At 34.7% G+C, this 20,244-nt stretch overlaps 1 protein-coding gene across 1 annotated transcript in view; it reads left to right on the top strand.

Annotated features, from left to right (window-relative positions):
• LOC124174196 (U2 snRNP-associated SURP motif-containing protein) overlaps positions 1-20,244 on the top strand; it is a 59,265-nt gene that overhangs the window by 19,735 nt on the left and 19,286 nt on the right. Inside the window, exons 9-17 of the mRNA XM_046553294.1 lie at positions 6,815-6,978; positions 8,420-8,479; positions 9,364-9,407; positions 14,084-14,188; positions 14,351-14,466; positions 16,556-16,664; positions 17,592-17,754; positions 18,166-18,245; positions 18,514-18,703. Coding sequence (XP_046409250.1) covers positions 6,815-6,978; positions 8,420-8,479; positions 9,364-9,407; positions 14,084-14,188; positions 14,351-14,466; positions 16,556-16,664; positions 17,592-17,754; positions 18,166-18,245; positions 18,514-18,703 — 1,031 coding nt within the window. The remainder of the gene's footprint in view (positions 1-6,814; positions 6,979-8,419; positions 8,480-9,363; positions 9,408-14,083; positions 14,189-14,350; positions 14,467-16,555; positions 16,665-17,591; positions 17,755-18,165; positions 18,246-18,513; positions 18,704-20,244) is intronic.

Genomic DNA, 20,244 nt, shown 5'->3' with positions numbered 1-20,244 from the left:
TTACTACTTTACTACTACTTGTCGACGTTTAATTAACTAATATGTTTAATAAGTCTTCAAAGGATAAGTGAAGACATATTCCTATAACAGCCAATTTACATCACATATCTGGTACACTCGTTAGTTTCTTGGGATTTCAATCCCATACGTAGCTTTTATTAATTTTTTCATGCTCCATCCATTGAACTGTCACTAATGAGTACATACGTTCAAAAAATCGATTAGGTATAACATCATCAACACTTATAATCATGCATGACTTGATATCTCATTCCATTCCTTACTGTTATAAGTGATTTACTCATTAAGGTTGACATATTTCTTAGTAACATACATGGTTATTCCATTTATTCCAGAACCATTGTCTCCCTGCCCTTGCTTGTTACTCAAAATCCTTACCTTAATCCCTGTTGTCGGCATTTCAAGCTTGATGAACACTTCACATTCATCTCCTGCATTAATTCCCTTGCCTCATTTATCTCGTCTAGCACTTCCTACTTCCTTTTCCTCTGTCAATCTTATCTATACATTCCTGTATCTATACATTCTTATCCTCCTTCTGGGTCAAAAATACCAGTTCCATAGCAAACCTTACTCCATATATCTTAACCAGACTTCTATTTGCACTTTGGTCCTGTGATTTTCCCATTAATTCTCCTCTTTTTATTTATTCCAAGGATTATCTCTGTCTCATCTGTCTCGCTGCGATCTGCATCACTAAAGATATATTTTAACATGCATAGCTGCAACGTATGTAATGAGAAACAGTCTATGTTCATGTCACATAGGCAAATTTTCTTAATAGATTTATGGAAGTGGAGTGGATGTAAGGGAAATTGCTTCTATGATCACTTCATAAATAGAACATGGTACGGTAAAATTCTGTGAGGAAGTCATACTATTGCATTTATGATAGTGGAAGCACATACATTAATTATAAGTGAGTGATGTCAGTGTGGTGCATTCAGAGATGACTTGGTACAGCAATCAAAAGGATTACCCCAGAAGTAGGTAGTAAAAAAAATTACTTACTGTGACTACATGTAACAACATAATTCTATTGAAAACTCATATCCCAAAAGACAGTTGCAATGAAGGAGTTATCATGATGGAGTCCTTATGCTTTGCATTTGATACAAATAAATTCTTTAAATGCTGTATAAATAACTGTATCTTTGTACCGTGACGGATCCATGGAGGGGGGGGGCTAAGGAGGGTATCCCATTTACTCCCCTTGGGTATCCACTTTACACTAGATAGAATGGTGGTTTATTTCCGACTCCCACTACAGCTGGAATTTTAACCTCACCTAGCCCACCCCCTTGTCCCTATCCTGGATCCACTACTGTCTTTGTATAATTTAGTAATCTGCTAAATATTTAAAACATGTTCAATGAAAGCTTCATATTTTGTGGGCTGAGAATAAAAGAAAATATCTATCACATATATAGTATAGTATTCATAAACACCACTGAGAGTTGAAAATTAATGCTTTCATTCTGATTAGATATGTTTTTTGACAGATTTTTTATAAATTGAACCCAGAAACTTTAATATCTTTGCACCCCATCTCTTTCCCTTGAATCTTAAATACAACACAAGCCTTTGCTGTTGATTAGATATGAAGTTAGTTATGTTAGCACTTAAAACTTATTCTTACACAAGGTTTGCAAAAATAGTATTAACATAAAGAATAGATCCCCCATCCCAAGCTATGAGCCAAAAAGAGTTGCAATATTTGTTACAGATGCATATTTTTATAACAACATGCAGCCTACTTGTAAAGTATGAAAGGTTTGCTGCAAACTGTACATTTATTTAATAATTGGATAGCAGGAGCCCTTGAAGTAACTGTGGTAGGGTTATGCATAATTTATTCAAACTTTATTCATTCTTCTCTAATTATAATTTTTGACTGTGAAGCTATGTTCATAATCAGTGATTTCTGAACATCCATTCAATTTAAAATGGCAATGAATACATTCTCAATGGCATTACCATAAAGACTCACAGTCATCCCTATTACAATATCAACTACACTATTGACAGCCAGTATCAAAATATGTTTCACTTTATACTTCAATGGTAAGGGCTACTTGGTGTCATGCAATAGATTTTGGTATCTCTAATGAAGAAATTTAAACTTAGTTCTGTCCCTTATTGAAAATTTATTTGCCAGAGATTATGGATTTCATGAAACATATTGCTTCTTAACAGTATATGTATATATATAATCATAAAAAAGATGAGATAATTTAAAGTTATGAAATATCTGCTGCTAGCTGACAATTATATGGCTCAATTCTTTTCGTGTCTGTAACACGAGTGGCACATGGCTGAATATACCTCCTCATTGTGAAATTTTTAATAAAACTGAAAATGCTCTATAAAAACACAAAAATCATCAAAGGAATTACCATGAATTGATCATAACAATGACATCATTGTGACAGAAGCCTCGTTATCGTTTTAATGAACACTGATGAATTTTTCTATTAGACGGTGGTTGGTTATAAATTCTGTTATTTAAATTATGGCCATGGTGAGTACTTTGAAAACGGGAAAGGCTTTGATTATTCACAACTTGCAGGCTGTTCCTAATTCCGTAGGGAACGCAGAGATGATAATAAATTAGCGTAACGGCCATACTAACGCTAAGAAGATATATCTTACTGCAAAAGTATGACTAAAATTTATCGTCATTATGATTAAATTGTAGCCTCAAAATGTTCCTAAAATCGCTCTGGTGGCGTACTCAATAGAAAACCATTTCAATTGGTTTCACAATAAAATGAGAATCTTCGTTCTCGAATAATAAGCACAAACAAGGTTAATCTACCACTATTTCTTGCAAAGGGACTCCACCTTGATTCAATCCATTAACAAATAGTAATTCATTATCTCCGTGTAATTTATGGTTTACACAATTAACACTTGTACATGCCAAATATTCACAGATCGAGGCGAGTATTTTTATTTTAACGACACACTGATGATTGACCATAAGATCGTCAACGATTAAAACCGAAAATATTGGCGTCATCTTCGTTTTCAAAGCTAACCATCACTTCAAAACAAACGTAAACAATTCTTTCACCACTCTCCAACTCGATTTTTTTCAATTTTGACTTTCGTCTGTTTCACTTTTCGCGATCAATTGTTGGTATGAGAATTACAGTAGCTGCGCTTTCCTCTCGTTAAAGTTCCCATCAGCCAACCGGCGGTAGGATTTGCTTTATAAAACACAACCTCTCGTTAAACTCCACGTTACCGTAATCTCCACGTCAACTTAACGTGAGGTTTAACCAGACATTATAAAACCGGCCCTAAATAAGAGGTCAGTCTTCTATAAAAAGTTAATTCAAAAACCTTGCCAAACTGATTTATAAGTGAAATGGGTCGATAGGAGCTGAAATCATGGATAGAGCCCTTCTTCTTATAGAGTGGTATTACTTTAGACTCCTTTAGAGAATCAGGAAATGCTCCTTGTTGTAATGAGGCATTAACAAGGAAAAGAAGAGGTGATTTAATATACAGTAAAACTTTGATTTTACGCAGTTGGAGGGACCGAAATATGGGCACTGTGTAAAATCAAAGTGTGTAAAATCAAGAGCTGGTATTGAGGAGGAGTATAGTTTTCAGGATAACACTAGCTCATTATTGCTCGGAAAATGAAGCCTAATAATCTTATTTACTCAAAAGCAACACCACAGATGACGTGTTACCCTAAGAGAAATATCTTTGCATTCCTGAACAGTGTTTCCCATGGTTGAACAAAATGGTTGAAATGCCAGCATTTCTGGCACTAAGATTACTTCTGTTACCCAGGAGAAATTTCGGAATGGTGATACTAAATGGTCACAGAGAAGCTAATTTTCGAAAATATTCTCATTAAAAGCAGTTTTCAGGATATCCGTTTAACCACCAGCAGACAAACAAAGATTGGAGATTGAAGAAATGAGATACCTGAGGATAGTCATCCAAATTAACCCCATTAACAGGGAGCAAAATTTTGCTAATACATCACAAAGGCTTTACACCCTGTGGGCCTGGGTTCAAGTCCTGGCAGTAGCAAAGACTTATCAGAGATGGCCTTATCCCTACTTGAGTCTAATGTGGAGGGCACTTCCAGTGCACCACTATGTCCATCAGATGGGAAGTTAAGTCCTGGTCCCTTTTGAGCTTATCATTACAACCTGGCTAATGCCAACATAGGGTTCCTATCCCCCCAGCCCTTACTTCACGGCGCTAATGACCCCAGTAGTTGGTTACCTCCAAATAGCATACCATAGATAATACGGAGCACACAGGACCCGGGATATTCGGAAATTCAGATTTTTCCGGTGCTAAGATCACTTTTTTTGAAGTGAGCTATTTAAATGACCGCGCAACTGCCGTCATGCCGCCCGTGATGAATAAAAAATGACTAATAGTCCTGAAAATTTTTCCTTCTCTATAATTAATACGCATTAAAAAAGCATTTCCCCATGAAATTTTAGCATTAGTAGATTGACTCTTCCGGGAATAGCTTCTCTGTCGGCATTCTTCCGCAAATTCAGCGCCGGGACCTTCGACTCACAAGCCGTGTGACTCAGCTTCACGTAATATTTTGCTTCCCCATATCTGATAACAACACTGGACACTTTTTGTATTTCGATTGTATGGTACTAAGCCATTCCTGAGTTTAAAGGGACTGCCTTATCACTCACGTCTTGAATTTGACTTCAATGATTACATGACGATTGACGACGCGAGTTATTCTCCGAGGGCATTAACTCCCGTTCCGTTAAAACGCTTGCCACCTAGCGGAGTTAAGCTAATAGCTATTCAAGTTCCAACCATGTTAAACTTAAACCGTCTGACAATGAGATACAAGTTGAGTCGGTTCTGATAAGCGTGCAGCGCAAGCAATTTTCCCTCGCCTCCATTTGTCCCGCAGATGTGGGGTTAGCCCGGGAATGAGACAATGCATGCTGCTTTTACCATCGTGTTGAATCACCATCGACTTACGTCAATACTAGAAGTACGACTATCTTTTTTAGATCACCTTGGAAGCCAAAATTTTGGCACGGGAGTATTTTTAACGACTCATTTCGCCGTTATATTTCGCTGGGGCGACGGAAAACATAGCGTTGGCAAAATTCTAGAAAGCCTTGCGTTGGGGATACATATTCCGTAGCTCATAATTCTGGATATAAACAGCGTCGATCAATAAGTCGAATAATAAACGAAAGGTGATAATGTTAATATCTCCAGCGATAATGTCTTAATCAAAAGTAGTTACGCATACACGGCGATTGCCGTGTGTTTTAGGTTTCGATATCCTTCTACGGCGAATTTGAACTAAGAGCGACATTCGCGTTCGTAATGGAGCCTGAAATATTACTGAGAGGGCTCACGGGGAAGCAATAATTAGATTCGCGATGTATTTAGTTTCACGTTCAACAGCGCGATGTCATTTCAACCGTTCCTGTATTCATTTTTGCAACTCATTGAGACGAAATAATAACCTAACTGCATATTGCTCTAGTCGGATTTTCAAAACAAGCCGAAAGACAACTGCGTAAAATCAAGATTAGCGACCTCTTAGGGGCTGGGGTTATGCTGCGCAAAATCGAAAAACTGCGTAAAATCAAGAAAAGATGTAAAATCGAAGTTTCACCATTGCAATTCCCTATGCTTTCCGGCCGGACTTGAGTGCCGCTGCGTAAAAACGAGACTTGATGTAAAATCGAAGTGCGTAAAATCGAAGTTTTACTGTAATCATAAGACAGGCGTATTAAGTGATATGGTATTTCGTCAGTACCTACACAAAATTTAGAGCAAGACTTGCGGATAATAGAGGTTAGCTCAGTTTATAATAAAGTAGGAAATGTCAAGAAAGATAAATCTTGGTTTTGAGGGGGTATTTTGACGTGTAGGGGCAATGATAAATAGGAATAAAGAACCAGGAAGCAATTAATTATAGGTGAAATATCTTCTATTAGCTCATGGTGAATTACTCAAAGGGTTTCTAATGACCATGAAGGGTTTCTTATGTGTGACTGTAATAAAAAAAATGCTTATGTTTGCACAGCAGCAAAGAAAAGCTGTAAAACGTTGGTTACCTTAAAACTCCTTAAACCTACAAACCACTGTCACAGTAAATGATTAATTGTTGCAATGAATGGCAACTAAAAGGTATTGCACAAAAATATGAATGCATGAAATATATTACTTACAACGTTATGATAGATTAAATAACAAGATAAATCAGAAAATACCCAATAACGCCAATGATTTCTCAATGTGGTTTCCTAAGGCGCTTGGTATCCTCCGAGCTGTATGTACTTCCGATTTCGGCCGAAGTTGGTGTATTGCTTGTCTCGATTCTCAATTATCAAACCTTATCAATATCATGGATTATACGTTTTAATGAAATTCTATCTTACTTAGATAGGTCTATGTATGTTTTGTTTACTTTTTGATATTATGCAGCAATTCTGACTTTGTCAAAGACTATTTAATACAAGGTGGAATACATATTGTATTATACTTTAGCCCTTTAAATCTACTGCAAAAGCAGTTATTGAATACTCTCACAAATAACATTCAATAAAGTTAAAAACGTCTGCAGAAAGACACATGAGTTTAGGTAAACCAAAGTAATTGTTTTGTGAGATTTTATTCTTATTAAAAATTAAAAATTCCTATTGAAATTATGTGGTTCGATATTGAGCGGTGCCAATTTTTGGTCCCTATGATTTCATGTTATGAATAGTTTTTTGTATTCATAATTGAAGAGACCTTTATAATTGTGCTCTAAATTTTTCAGGTAAAGAAGTTATGGCTTATGAAATGAAGTTGGGCTGGGGAAAGGCTGTCCCTATTCCTCCGCATCCAATCTACATTCCTCCGGCAATGCTAGAACTCACCCTTCCTCCACCACCCTCAGGATTGCCATTCAACGCTCAAGCTGATCGAAGGGATCGCCATAAAGTAAGTGACATTCATTTTTAACAGTGTGAAGTTTACTGCATCCATTCCAGTATCATAAATGTTAAATACTTCTGTAGTTACGTGGTTATTTCTTGATGTTCTCTTTTTTTTTTAAAAAAGTCCTCAAACCATTATACATGTGTAAATTCAGTCCATGTTGTTGCTCCTGACACCTTTAAATCTGGAAAACTAGCCTTTGGTGAGAGCTATGCTTGAGGGATCATTGCTGAACCATAATGAGTTAAAATATAAGGATCAAATTCATTCTGAATTTGTTCCATGTATGGATACTTTGTATTTTCCCTATAAATATCCGATTGATTTAGCCCCTAGAAATCAGACAACGGGTACCACTCCTGCGCTCTTTATATTTTAATTGACTGTAGTGAAAACTCTTTTACTGCTTGTAAAGATTTTGTAAAGGAATGGCCGAGAGTGAATCAGGAAAAAAAAACAAAATGAAAAGTGTGGCTAAAATATGGGAGAGAATAGACAGTTGAAAATTTTGTTTGCCCTGGCTGCCTGTGTCAATGAAGAATGGGCAGGTAGGCTCAGATTGTGAGATCAAATGGAATTGCTTGTTGTGTCACTTGCTTTTTACCTCTACAAGGACACCTCTCTCTAAGGAAAGACTGGGAGTGTAATTATTAGTGATGTTGATGAGGTATGTTAGTTGTTAGTCATTGCTCAAACATTCTTCTCATTTTCAACCTTTTAAAGCTGAAAAATATCTACAAGTTTGGGTAAGACCACCTCTACTACTTGAAACTAATTTTCTCTAAATAGAAAAAATAATACTGTTGAAATTAGTGTATATTTCCTCTTGGAAAACCATATTTTTGAACAATTTATCTTCTAGGATTTGCTCAGTTATACTTGTCATATGATATTATCTATTAATAAACTAGTTCCCGTGAGTCATTAGTAAGGCTATCAAGTTAGAACTAGAAGAATAATTTGTACAACTATTCTACAACAGTCGCCGTAGTTGTACGGGAAATTCAAAAATAAACATGGAAAAATCATTTTCACTCTAAAATTCAAATGATGATTTTTCGTCATCCCCTATGTGCATAAATAGGAGCCTTTTTGACGTGATGCAAGTGAACATGGTGTTTCGTAGCTTGTATATAATACATGCACCAATATGTATGATAAATTTTTCTTTTGAGAGATAAGTACTAATAACTTGCTGGATTGATCACCACCTAGTTTTCAAGTAGCTGAGAATATATTATCGCTGTTCATATGAAGCTTGGAACTATCTCCTGAAGAGTAAAATTCTTTACATTCCTTTTATCAAGTTTTTGTTTATTGTTACTCGTTGGTTAAAAATAGAATTAGGGTGCATTTTTGCATCAATGCCAAGTGACTTAATGGCCGGACCTAGATGGCTATGATATGTATTGGTTATTAAAATGTGCTTTTGCATGAAATTCAGGTACCTCTTCCTGGAGCCCCTTATCCATCAGAGCCTGAGGAAAAAGAAGAATTTGATAAGGTAAATTTCTCTCTCTTTGTCTTCTCTCTAGGTAAAAAGTGAGAGGCATTACTGGGATTGGGGTGATTTTTGGGGTCATTTTTATCGATGATTTCTCTTATGGTGTAACGGCCCTTAATCTCTTTTTCCATCTTGATGTTTTATTGGTCACATTTGTGGCTTTATATTAATGACTTAAATGGGTAGGGTGCAATGAATCAATTTATTCTCTGCATTCGTTCTAGACTCAGTAATGTGTTTGATATTTTGGAACTTCTCATTCTCATGGAATTCATGGCTTTTTGCCAGTTGTTTTTCTTTTCCATATGCTCAACTCACTTCCATTTTCACATATTTATGACAGGAGTTGTTGACACCATTTCTATATCAATGAAATGAATGTGAATTAATAGGCCAGTGACATGAATGGACAAGATTGCATGCCTTAAAAATACCCTTTATGCAAATATTATTTCCCTTGCTCCCATGCAGAATCCGGAATAAAACTTTGTAAACTTCCTCGAAGTTAACTTTCTGTATCACTTCATTTTCCTCGTAGACATATCAGTTTTCAAATTTTCTCCCAAAATGATATTTTTTACTTTTCAATTTGTTTGCATGCTTTATTGTGTAAAAATGCCATAAAAATTTGTCAGTCACAGCAGAATGTTTTTTTTTCCCTTTAAAATTCTTAGTTTTATAAGTTAGGCTTTTCATACCCTTTTTTTGTTTTCCTGATGATAGAATGTTTGCTTAGCAAGAGCACCCTAATAGGGCATGTGTTTTTGTCATGAAAAATTGTCAAACAGAAATTAAATTGTCTGTAAATTGTCTAAATGACTGGAAATATGACCATGTCCTTTTTTTTGATTGGCGGGTGTGCTGCCTTCCTTCCCTTGTGGCAGATTTTATCCATGGCTGTAGTGAAAGTGGTTATTCCTACTGAAAGGTAAGGGAAAGAGAGGCTCTAAGAATGAAACCTTGAAAGAGTTCCTGTGGTAAGGTAGCGATAAATTCTTTTTTCCATTGTAATGCTGAGTTATGGTGTAATTGGAGCGCAGAGGAACTTATCACCAAAGATATTCTGCGTGCACTACTTCGGGACAGAAAAAAACTGTCTTCATCATCAGTTTCATTGGGAATCCCAGAAATGGGTAAAAAGACATTATGATGGCTGAGGCTACAAGGTTTTGTGGAAGGTTTGGTGATTCCAAGTGACCTAATTAAACAGGACAATGTGTCTTTTGGATGAAGATTTTTGTCTGCTGTCCAGTTAAGCTGGAGAAACACAGCACTGTTGAGTAAATGAAGTCTTAGGCGTAAATGAAGGTAGTTTTAGGCATTAGGTAGGACCGGAAATCTATATTAACCCCTTTACTGTTGGCGAATTCTGATTGGGTTGTGCCAAGACTGCCAAGTCTCTTTTTAGTAAGTTTGAAGGATTTCAGATTCTCGATTATGTTATAGTACTTTTTTTAATGCATCTAGATATCTTTCCAATTCTGAAAATTTGATCTGGATTTAAAACCATGGAGAAGTCATGGTCTTGAAGATCATTTTTTTCTTTATGGAAAAAATTATGATTCTGTTTTGTTATTGTTAAAAGTGGGACTGATAAATTCTTGGGATGTGGCAGTCTTCATACATCCAACGTGTGTCAATTTATCAGCCTGCTTCGAGTAGAAGGGTTAATTAATAAGCAAGGCCTTGACTATGCATTACTTGATTAAATCCTTGTTGGATTATCCACCAATCACTTTACTGGCCAGTCTCACCCATCTCACTCCCCTACTCTCCCTTTCGTATGATCATGTATTCTTTCCTAACCTATACAACATCCATAAAACTAGATTTTCCATGGATTGGGATCAAGAGATGCATAGATAGTATGATGGGCAATTAGAAGTTCAATTTATAGGTTTAATAACATATGGATGATACATTTCTTTCAATATTAGAGCATGCTGCTTCGTTAGAATTAATACATAATTATGTTTGAGTAAAAACATTTTTTTTGGGTTAAATTAAAAAGAAGAACTTTGTGCTTTCACATTAATATTTATTCACGACCATGGTTTCAACGTTAGACGTCATCATCAGGTGAACTCTACAGAGGTCCATCACATCCTTTTATACCAGGCTGGGAGGGGTGGGGAGGAAGGTAACTAGGTTGAACGGATTGGTCAACAGAGAAGAGGGAGGGGGAAAAACTTGGTCATATGGTAACTTCTTTCATGCCATATGACCAAGTTTTTCCCCCTCCCTCTTCTCTGTTGACCAATCCGTTCAACCTAATTACCTTCCTCCCTACCCCTCCTAGCCTGGTATAAAAGGATGTGATGGACCTCTGTAGAGTTCACCTGATGATGACGTCTAACGTTGAAACCATGGTCGTGAATAAATATTAATGTGAAAGCACAAAGTTCTTCTTTTCAATTTAATTATGGATCGCTTTTACCAAGTTACGCCTCAAACAATCAATTTTTTTTTGGGTTAAATCAGTCGTGCCCTAGTGTCAGCTGTTACAGTGTATCCAAGCTCCTGAGAGAGACTAAAGTGTTAGAATGGGTCAAATTAAAACTTATTGAATTCAAAATTATTTTAATTTTTATCCTAAATGCCTCTTTGTTCATCAAATTAGAACATTTATGCAAAGGAGAAGAAATACATTTGTAAGCACAGATTAGCTGATATGTGAATTGATTTGAGAGCTTTGTCAAACCAATCTTAAGATTGTTGACTGGTGATTATGATATTGAAATGCTACACCTCATTTTCATTTACTCTTAAATTTCATTGTATTTATAGATTTTTGGAATAATACTTACTTTCTCACTTCATCTCCATTGAAATTTGGTCAGCGTCAGATCAAATGTCTTTCATTTAAATGTAAATTCTCTGAAACTGTTATTTAGGACCTAACACTATTATTCAAATATCTTTTCAAATGATTCTTTCTGATTGCTAGTGTCATTTAGTCTATGAACATCTATCATATATTTCTTCTTGAATCTATAAAATGAGTGAGTAGGGCAATGTTTGTCATTTTAACGTACTCATGCAAAAGCATCAGTAAAAATGAAGGCATAGTATTCCTATTTTACAGATAAGATGTTACAAATGTAAATGCCTTGTTGTTGCATAATTTTGGTGGAGAACAGACCTCCATCCTCTTGTTTACATGATGTTCAAAACAAGAGAATATGCAGTGTAGAAGTATGATATCATTGAAGGAACACCGAAGGACTTTGTGTTTGTGTCTGTTGACTACAAATGCAAATTAAAAGTCAGTAACGTGCATACTAGGCTCATTTTCTATGTTGGTGCTTCAGTCCACCTTCATCTCAATTCATCAATTGCACGTGGACAACACTGCAATGTATGAAGTGATAAACACAATATGTATGTAGGTTTCATCCTTGAGGAAGTTGAGTTGGAAGTCCCCAGTAAGCTAAAGCTGTAGGTTTGTTTTGGATGTTATGTGAAATCATTTGACATATTTTCAAATTTTTACTCTTTCATTTCATACTTTTCCCACTAAATTAAATCCTTTTACTATTTGGGGATTGTTTCTACATGAACTGAAACTTATTGAATATACATATGCTTAACTAGGGTTCTTAAAGTATTAGAATCATCAACACCTCGTAGAAGCAATGTTTGTTATCCTGTTTTTATTTCTTTTTTTGCTGATTTTTATGCAATTCTTTTATACTGTAATTTTGTTTAAATCAATATGGCATATGGAAAAAAGTAGATTCCCTTTAACGTGGGGGATGTATATTTTCAGGTTTATTAACAATAGCCCAGTTGAAACCTAAGTTTTTGTTTTTCACCTAGCTTAACTTAATGGCCTAAATTTGTCCAGAAATACATTACATCAATTAATAATTGTCGTTACTGTAATTTTTCTCTACGGTGGACATGAGAGCTCAAAATCCTTCAATCAATATTTTATGTTTTTAAATAAAAATATTTTTATTAAATTATACTTCTATTAGACAGAGTGAAAGTGAATTTATTGGGAGAAAATTAATCAGATTCTGGCAAGATATTATTATTAAATAAATAAAATGAGTTAAAATGAATAACTTTTATAATTACTTAAAAATTGCTTTACAATTGATTAAACACCTATCTTTTCTGAAGAAATTGGTGGTCTTTCTCTATAGTTTTTGTTCCAATTTGTATGTAAATTTTTATTGCTCTTAGCTTGACAAATTGTTTAATTTAAAAACTTTTCTTTAAATTTTTTTTGGAAAGCAAGAATAAGTTGTATTTTTTCATGAATTTGATTGTAATAAGTATACTTTTCCTCCCCTGCTTAGTCAACCCTTGAGGTCAAAATTTGGTCACAGGGAATTCTAACTTATGAAACTTCTGTGAGCATGTGTATATAATCACTGTTTTTCCAAACAGTTCTATTTATAATGCTACCCACATGCTTATAAATGCACTCATGAATACGTACATACTTTTCAGCCTTAAATATTTTTGCGCAATAGTTTAGAATATTATCAATGGGATGAAATGCTCTTTTTATTAGATCCATATCCCAACTAGCACAATTAATTAGAATATTGCGGGTAAATTTCTCTCAGGATTCCCTCTGGGGTATAAACTCTATTTTTACAGGCATTTAAGCTCCAGCTCAGGGCTTTTCTTTAGGGCTGCTACTTATTCTTTGAATATTAAAACTTAACTCCACGGATAATTTCCCTCTTAAAAATTTGGTATCTAATGCAAGTGGGGATTTTGCAGTGGCATAAATATCTCAAGTTAGGGACTGTACACACATGCATGTCTCTTAATGGACGGGAAATTGTGCTCAGTTACATATACGTGCATCTCATATTTCAATATATGTACTTTATATATTGGGATATGTTAGTGCATACTGTTCTCCATTTTAATAGCCATCAGTTTATTTTATACATATTCTGTTAAGAATGGTGTAATAATATATATGTAATAGGCTTTAGTGTAGGGTTGATACTAATGAAGTGTAAATTATGTACTTGTATTACTGTACTAAATCTGTTTGCCTAAGGAATACTTGATGGTATTGTCCTTGTTTTCTTGGGATCAGCTTGTTTTTAATTAGGATGTAATTTTTATGGCAATTAACCAACCTTCTCTCTTTGAGATTCCTTAAAATTCATTACTTATAGTTTAGTGTAGATCGTGTTTAGATTGGAACTATAGTTTTGGAGATTTCACTGCACCCTTGCCTAAAACTTAATACTCGACAGTTTTGTGTCACTGCTTGTTCATTTCAAGAACCCATAGAACACAGATACACTTATAGGAGCTAATAGGGTATTTTTTATGAATATGGCAATCTTAACTAGGCTTTCTAGAATTTATTACTGTGTCCATTCTGTTGAAGTTTTTTTAGCTACTTTCTAGGACTCATTTTTTGTGTGTCAAGGTAGTATGAGTATTAATATTAACATGTCTACCAACGCACTAGTGGATACATGAATAATTTTCAACTCATGTGTATGTGATACCAGTTAGAATTATCCATTTAAAGTAAGCTTATGAGAGAAAGTTGGTTTTATTTAGAGGGAAACAGGGTTTAGGGGCAGTTGGGCATATGTGGCTCCAATTTGTACATTTCAGGAACCTGCTATGTCTCATCCATCGGATGATAGAATTTGTTGTCCGGGAAGGGCCATTGTTTGAGGCTATGATTATGAATCGGGAATTGAACAATCCCATGTTCAGGTAAGAAATTCATTCTAAATTCTATCTTGAGATTAAATATTTTCTTGTATTAAAATGTGTATGTTAAGTATTTATTTAGTTTATTTTATTGAAATTCTTTCATTTTATCAATTAAAATATAACTTTCTTGAGAAAGTATTTTTGATTATCTCTGAATTTCAGGTTCCTCTTTGAAAATCAGAGCCCAGCACACGTGTATTACAGATGGAAATTATACTCCATCCTGCAAGGTGACCTCCAGATTCGATGGAGAACAGAAGAGTTTAGAATGTTCAAAGGTAATCCCTGAAGAGTTAATCAAACTTTTGGCTTTATACTCGCCTCTTTTAGTTAGGATGCCTATTCTTAAAAAGTTTACAGTAGGTTATTGCATTATGTGACTTCTCTGCTGGCTCTAATCTTCCTTTCCAGTCTATCTTGTTGCTTCTTTTATGACTATCATCTTGCAAATCTAAATTTTCAAAGTAATGGGCCAACGGCTGCTTGTGTAATTGATGGTTCCCACCGCCTCAGGTCTCTGTACCCTTTATCAACCCCATACTGCGTGATACTCCTCATTCCAAGTACTCCGTAATTACCTTTAAACTTCTATCCTTTCTCCCTCAGAAGCATTCAACCTGTCAAAATGTGTATACAATTGCCCTAGCCTGGCTCTTAAGGAGTCGATTCATTATTTTGGAGAAAGAACTTGCACTGCTAATATTATGTATGTATCAGGTTCTGTTGTTAGCCCAAGTGTAACATTATATCAATGCTGCCACTCCTTGTATCTCCCCTTGGCTGTGACCGTAGAATTTTTTGTTTTCCCAAAATTTTTTGCTGGTTTTGTGTCAAGTGCATATTTTTCATTTACTTAAGTGCTTACCTCCTGAAGGCTAAGGTGATTCATGCGAAACTGATTGCAAAAGATAATATTCTGACACTGGATCAGCCGTGTTTTTCTTCCTTTTATATCTACATATTCCTTTCATAGATATGGGAAGTTGGTGACAGATTGGTAGCCCATTGGTGGTGAGATGAAGAAATTCAAATATATATATGTTTATGCCCAGTCTTTTTTCTGAAATGAAGCATTTTACCTCTCCCCTAAGTGTAAATGTATGATTTATATAGGTCTTTGTGCTAGAAATAATATATTTATAAACAAGCAACTTATGATAATCATCATTGTTATTATATAAGGGCTGCTACCAGCTTCTGCCAAACATATATAAGAGCTGTAAACTCTGGTAATATCCCTTGGCACATTGTTGTTGTATGGGCACTTGTCATTTAATAATCTTTCACCTGAAGTTTACTGGAAAAAGACTACTTATCAATGGCTAAGTTCTAATAACACGTATCTCAAAAATAGCAACTTTTCAGGAGAGCTAAAAAATGATTATTTTACTTGTACACTGAAATTAATAACCTAAAGTTCATGAAACTGAAAAAGAAGCATTCAATTGCAAACAAAGAGTTGGTTTTTGCTTGTATTTTACTTTTTAATGTTATTACACTTTTTTTAAGATACCTATCTCAAACCGGCCGAATTTGAGATACGTGTTGTCAGAACTTGGCCATCGATATGTCCCTCTTCAAATGCAAGCTTCGTCAGTTTCTTTGAAAAATTCGTTTTACTCTGTGGACTGTGCGTGGTCTTTTTGTATGACAATTTTATTTGAACTATTTTTACCTCTCTTGGCTTGTCCTGTATTTGTTACAACAAATCCCTGGAAGAATGAAAATTATAATAATAAATATTATGTCTAAGTATAACCAGTTTCTAAGACTAGGCATTGCACCAGTAATATTTGGATTTCAACATCCATCTCAGATGAGTTACCTGGAAGCAACACCATGTGGTTGTTAAATTGTACTCCATCATTAAGTCATGGCCTAGTTTTGGTGTGCTCATGATGATGATTATTTGTGCAGAAGAGTGAGAATTGGTGTGGTTTGTACATTTTTTAGGTATATTATGAGCCTAAATTCGATTGTCTTTGAAATTGTAAGATAAAATGAATGCTCACTGTGGCTTCTAGTAAATATGAGACTTCGGTATTATTATTTTTGCAGAGAGGATATTGACTATAAGATTGTATTTACCTTAATCTCCTCTCTGTACATGTTTAATCACAATAGGCTTCACTTTGTGGAAGTTCGTGGTATTCATAATTCACTTGAAATAAATATGCTCTTTAAGCTTTAAACTTGAGCTGTAAATTATGTGAACAAAAATAAAGTGAACTTGTTCGCTGCGAAGAAATATAGGTGTACATGTTAAAATTTTTAACTTCTGTTTTCTTTTTGTCTCTTAGAAAAAATAAATATTAGAAATTTTTTATGCGAGATTCATTCGAATGATGTAAAATTTTCTGCTTGCAGGGGGTTCTATATGGAAGCCTCCACCTATGAATCCGTACACTCAGGGAATGCCAGAGGAACTGATTGAAGGGGAGGAGAAGGAGCCCAAGAAGGGATCACTTTCTAATGCGTATGTGGTTTATCAGAAATAGTCTTAAGCAATAATCATGGTAATGTAATTTCACCATTGGCAAGAAGTAAAATTGCATGGCTAATGTAGAAAAGGGATATGATGCACACATGAGAGGAGTTGCATTATGATGTATATAATTAGGGAAGCATAATAAAAATAAATGCAAGATGATAAATGAGATGCACTGAGTTTAAGAAATAACTGCCAGAAATAGGGACTTACGGAAGTCTAAAGGATTCAAATTACCTGATTACAATATTTATTCTAACGTTCATGGACTCTGTTATAGCATCTTTCAGGTAAAAATAGTAAGAGATTTTTTAGGCATACGAATGACTGTTATATTCAAATAGAATTTTGTTGCATAAGAAAGATACAGTGCTTTCCTTTATCCATTTATGGTACTTATCTTGATATTTTATGTTTTAGAGTGTTCATATTTTTTTATTCCTATAAAATTTGTTCATGTTCCCTTCAGAGGGGAATTATTGCCAAGGTGTCAATCGCTAGTGAAAGATGTGAAAGATATGGTTCAGGAAACATTGTAAATGCTCTAACCAAGAGAGTTCTGTGAGACTATAAAATAGTAAATGCCTAGGGCATTGCCAAATATAGCCGTGGGAGAACTGTGCTGCTTCTATTGTTATGTGTGGACGTTCAGAACTCATTGGTCATGTGTAATCTGATTGATGTTTAATCTCAGAAATTTTCTCTCTTTACATTTTAGTACCTTTGTGTTAATCTTAACTCAGTATCACATTTATCTTTTCTTATTGAGTCATGCCATTTTAAATCCATGTGTGATGTATGTATTCTTAGTATTCATTTGGCTACTGTGGTGTAAACTTTAGCATTTTGGGAATTTGTTTTTTCCAATTATATGAACTTTTGAGGATGACGATGGTCATTTTTTTCTTTTCACAGACAAAGGGACAGGCTGGAAGATTTATTGCGTAACATATCACCTGAGCGAAATAAAATAGGTGAGGCAATGGTTTTCTGCATGGAGCACAGTGAGGCTGCAGAAGAAATCTGCGAGTGCATCACAGAAGCCCTTTCAATTGTCACTACTCCAATTCACAAAAAGGTGACTACTTATTTTTTTGGTGATTTTATCCATAATTTGTCTCTTTGAGTTAGTGAATATCTGAGCATAAAATATCATTCTTTTTAAAATAAATATTGACATTCGTATATTAGCTTTCATTTCTTGGGCATCATTACTTCAAATGTTAACTACCTGTTTCACCTTCAGCCACGTTCTGAATTTGGTTTGTGGTTTTCTGTGGTCTGATGGTTTTGTTCATATCATTTCATTGGTACAGCTCACTTTTCTTCAATTTGGAATTCTAATTCCAAGATGAAATGTAAATTATATGTGAGGTTTTATATGTTGTCTTGTGCAAGGTATTGGAGTAGTTTTTCTATTTAATGGAACTTATAAAGTATTATTTTCATATCATTCAGTTTTATTTTAATAATAATTTAATATTTACAGATTGCAAGACTGTATCTCATATCAGATATATTACATAACTGTGGAGTGAAAATAACCAATGCTTCTTATTATAGAAGAGGGTAAGTGATTGTGATGTGGAGAGTTATATAACCTAATTTTGAGTTGTAATCATTAAATTATTTATCTAGCAGTTGAACATATGTAATGATTTTATGTGAAGGCTTATTTAATTCTGGAGTGCAATAAATGAATTTAAAATCATTAACATTCAGAATCAAGTTTCTGTTTAATAATGTAGTAATTAATATGAATTTCACAATGAATGAGTTCTAACCATGCCATGTTTTTATTATTTAAATTTGAATGTGTGATTTTTTTCTTCCACAGATTTGAATCCAAGCTTCCTATTATATTTAGAAATGCTCATGAAGCACATAAAGCTTTAGATTCGCGATTAAAGGCTGAAGGGTTTAGGATGAGAGTTGCTCAACTATTTCGTGCTTGGGAGGAATGGGCAATATATCCCAAAGACTACCTTATACGCTTGCAAAATGCATTCCTTGGACTCGTCAATCCTGTAAGTATTGGGTTTGAAGTTTTGATTTACCATTTGTAATTGTAATTACCCTAACGTAACTTCCTGTTTTAATGAGGTTTGAATTTTGTCTGACTTTTTTTGTTTGGATAGTTTATTTAACAAGAAATATGGCTTAATTGTACAAACTTGATTATTTAGAAAATACCTGTGAAGTTTGTCATTTTTCATGCAAGGAGTTTTCCTTTGTAATAAGTTTAATTTCCTAAATCTTGTCTTAGTTTGATATCCACTTGCTTTGCCTTGATTTCCCTCTATACTAAATTTCACTCTGAAGGACACTGACATCTTCCGCTTAGGGAGTGACAAGATGATTCTCCTTCCAAATACAGAAATGGATCAATTTAAATCCTGGCAGCAATCGACTTTATTCTAACTCATTCAAACACTGATGCTGTTGTTATCATTTAAGGCGTGAGGCCAAAGACCCTCTAGGTTTCGAATGGCCACAGGAGTAGTAGCAAAATCAATTTCATGTGATGGCGAGGGACAGCAATCTCGTATGGCTAAATGTGCAGTCCTTTAAAAGGAGATGTCTGAGATCTCTCTCCTCCATTGGCAGTAGTTTGTAAATAATCATTCAAGATCGTTGTCTTCCATCATCAAGTGGACTAGAAAACATGTGCAGTAGAACTTCTTCAGTACGCTTTTAAAGGGACCACAAAAAATGAAAGTGCTAACCAGGGATGTAAACAATAGAAATTGGGGTAGTTGCAATCCATGGAAAAGTCATTGTAATTACAATAACTGTCCGCAGTTCTTGTAGGATCGCCTTCCTGAAATCTGTTCACATTTAAAATCAAGAAAATTAGTGCTAAACTGCCAAAAAATACCATTTGAACGAAAATCACAATGTTTTCATAGATTTCCCGGAGACAATTACATAAAATTTGTCGTCATTCTTCCGCGATTTGTCATATACGTTTTCAGAGGACAAGTTTGGCTAGGTCATTTCTTCTTTCTCAGGGATTACTCGTAGAAAATGACGGTAACCCTGAGTATATCAATTGGTTGTTTTAAAAAATCATAAAAATGTGCAGCATTTTCTTCACCATAAATCCTGGCAACAGCCGTACACATTCGTTCTCAGAATGAACCCATATCGATGAATATATCGATATTGATATGACAATTAATAAGACATTTAAAGATTATTATAAGCAGATTTTTATTTCCTACAGTTGAAATTCTCTTAAAGAAATTTGTTCAATGTAGTCTGCTTTCTATTTCTTGTACCAAGATCAAGTATTTTTGCATTAAGTTTCGCATGGAGATCCAAAGCATCGTCTTCTCCTACAACTCTTGTCAAGTAATGACACGCATACTCCTCGCATTGAGAAATGCATTTGGATGCTTCAAGGTCGTACAATGAGAGATTTGAGATGAATGTAAGAAGGTCAATAGCTATTAATAATTAAGTAACTAATTAATTCGGAGGTTTACACACTCGTAAGATACTAGGAAACTACTTTCGGGTTGCTTCATAGCAAATAATTAAGCGAACTACCAAGGAAAGGGCCACT

The sequence above is a fragment of the Ischnura elegans genome, chromosome 2 (genome assembly GCF_921293095.1).
Source record: "Ischnura elegans chromosome 2, ioIscEleg1.1, whole genome shotgun sequence".
Lineage (NCBI taxonomy): Eukaryota > Metazoa > Arthropoda > Insecta > Odonata > Coenagrionidae > Ischnura > Ischnura elegans.
Note: the sequence above shows the minus strand (reverse complement) of the source record. Positions and strands in the feature narration are given on the sequence as shown.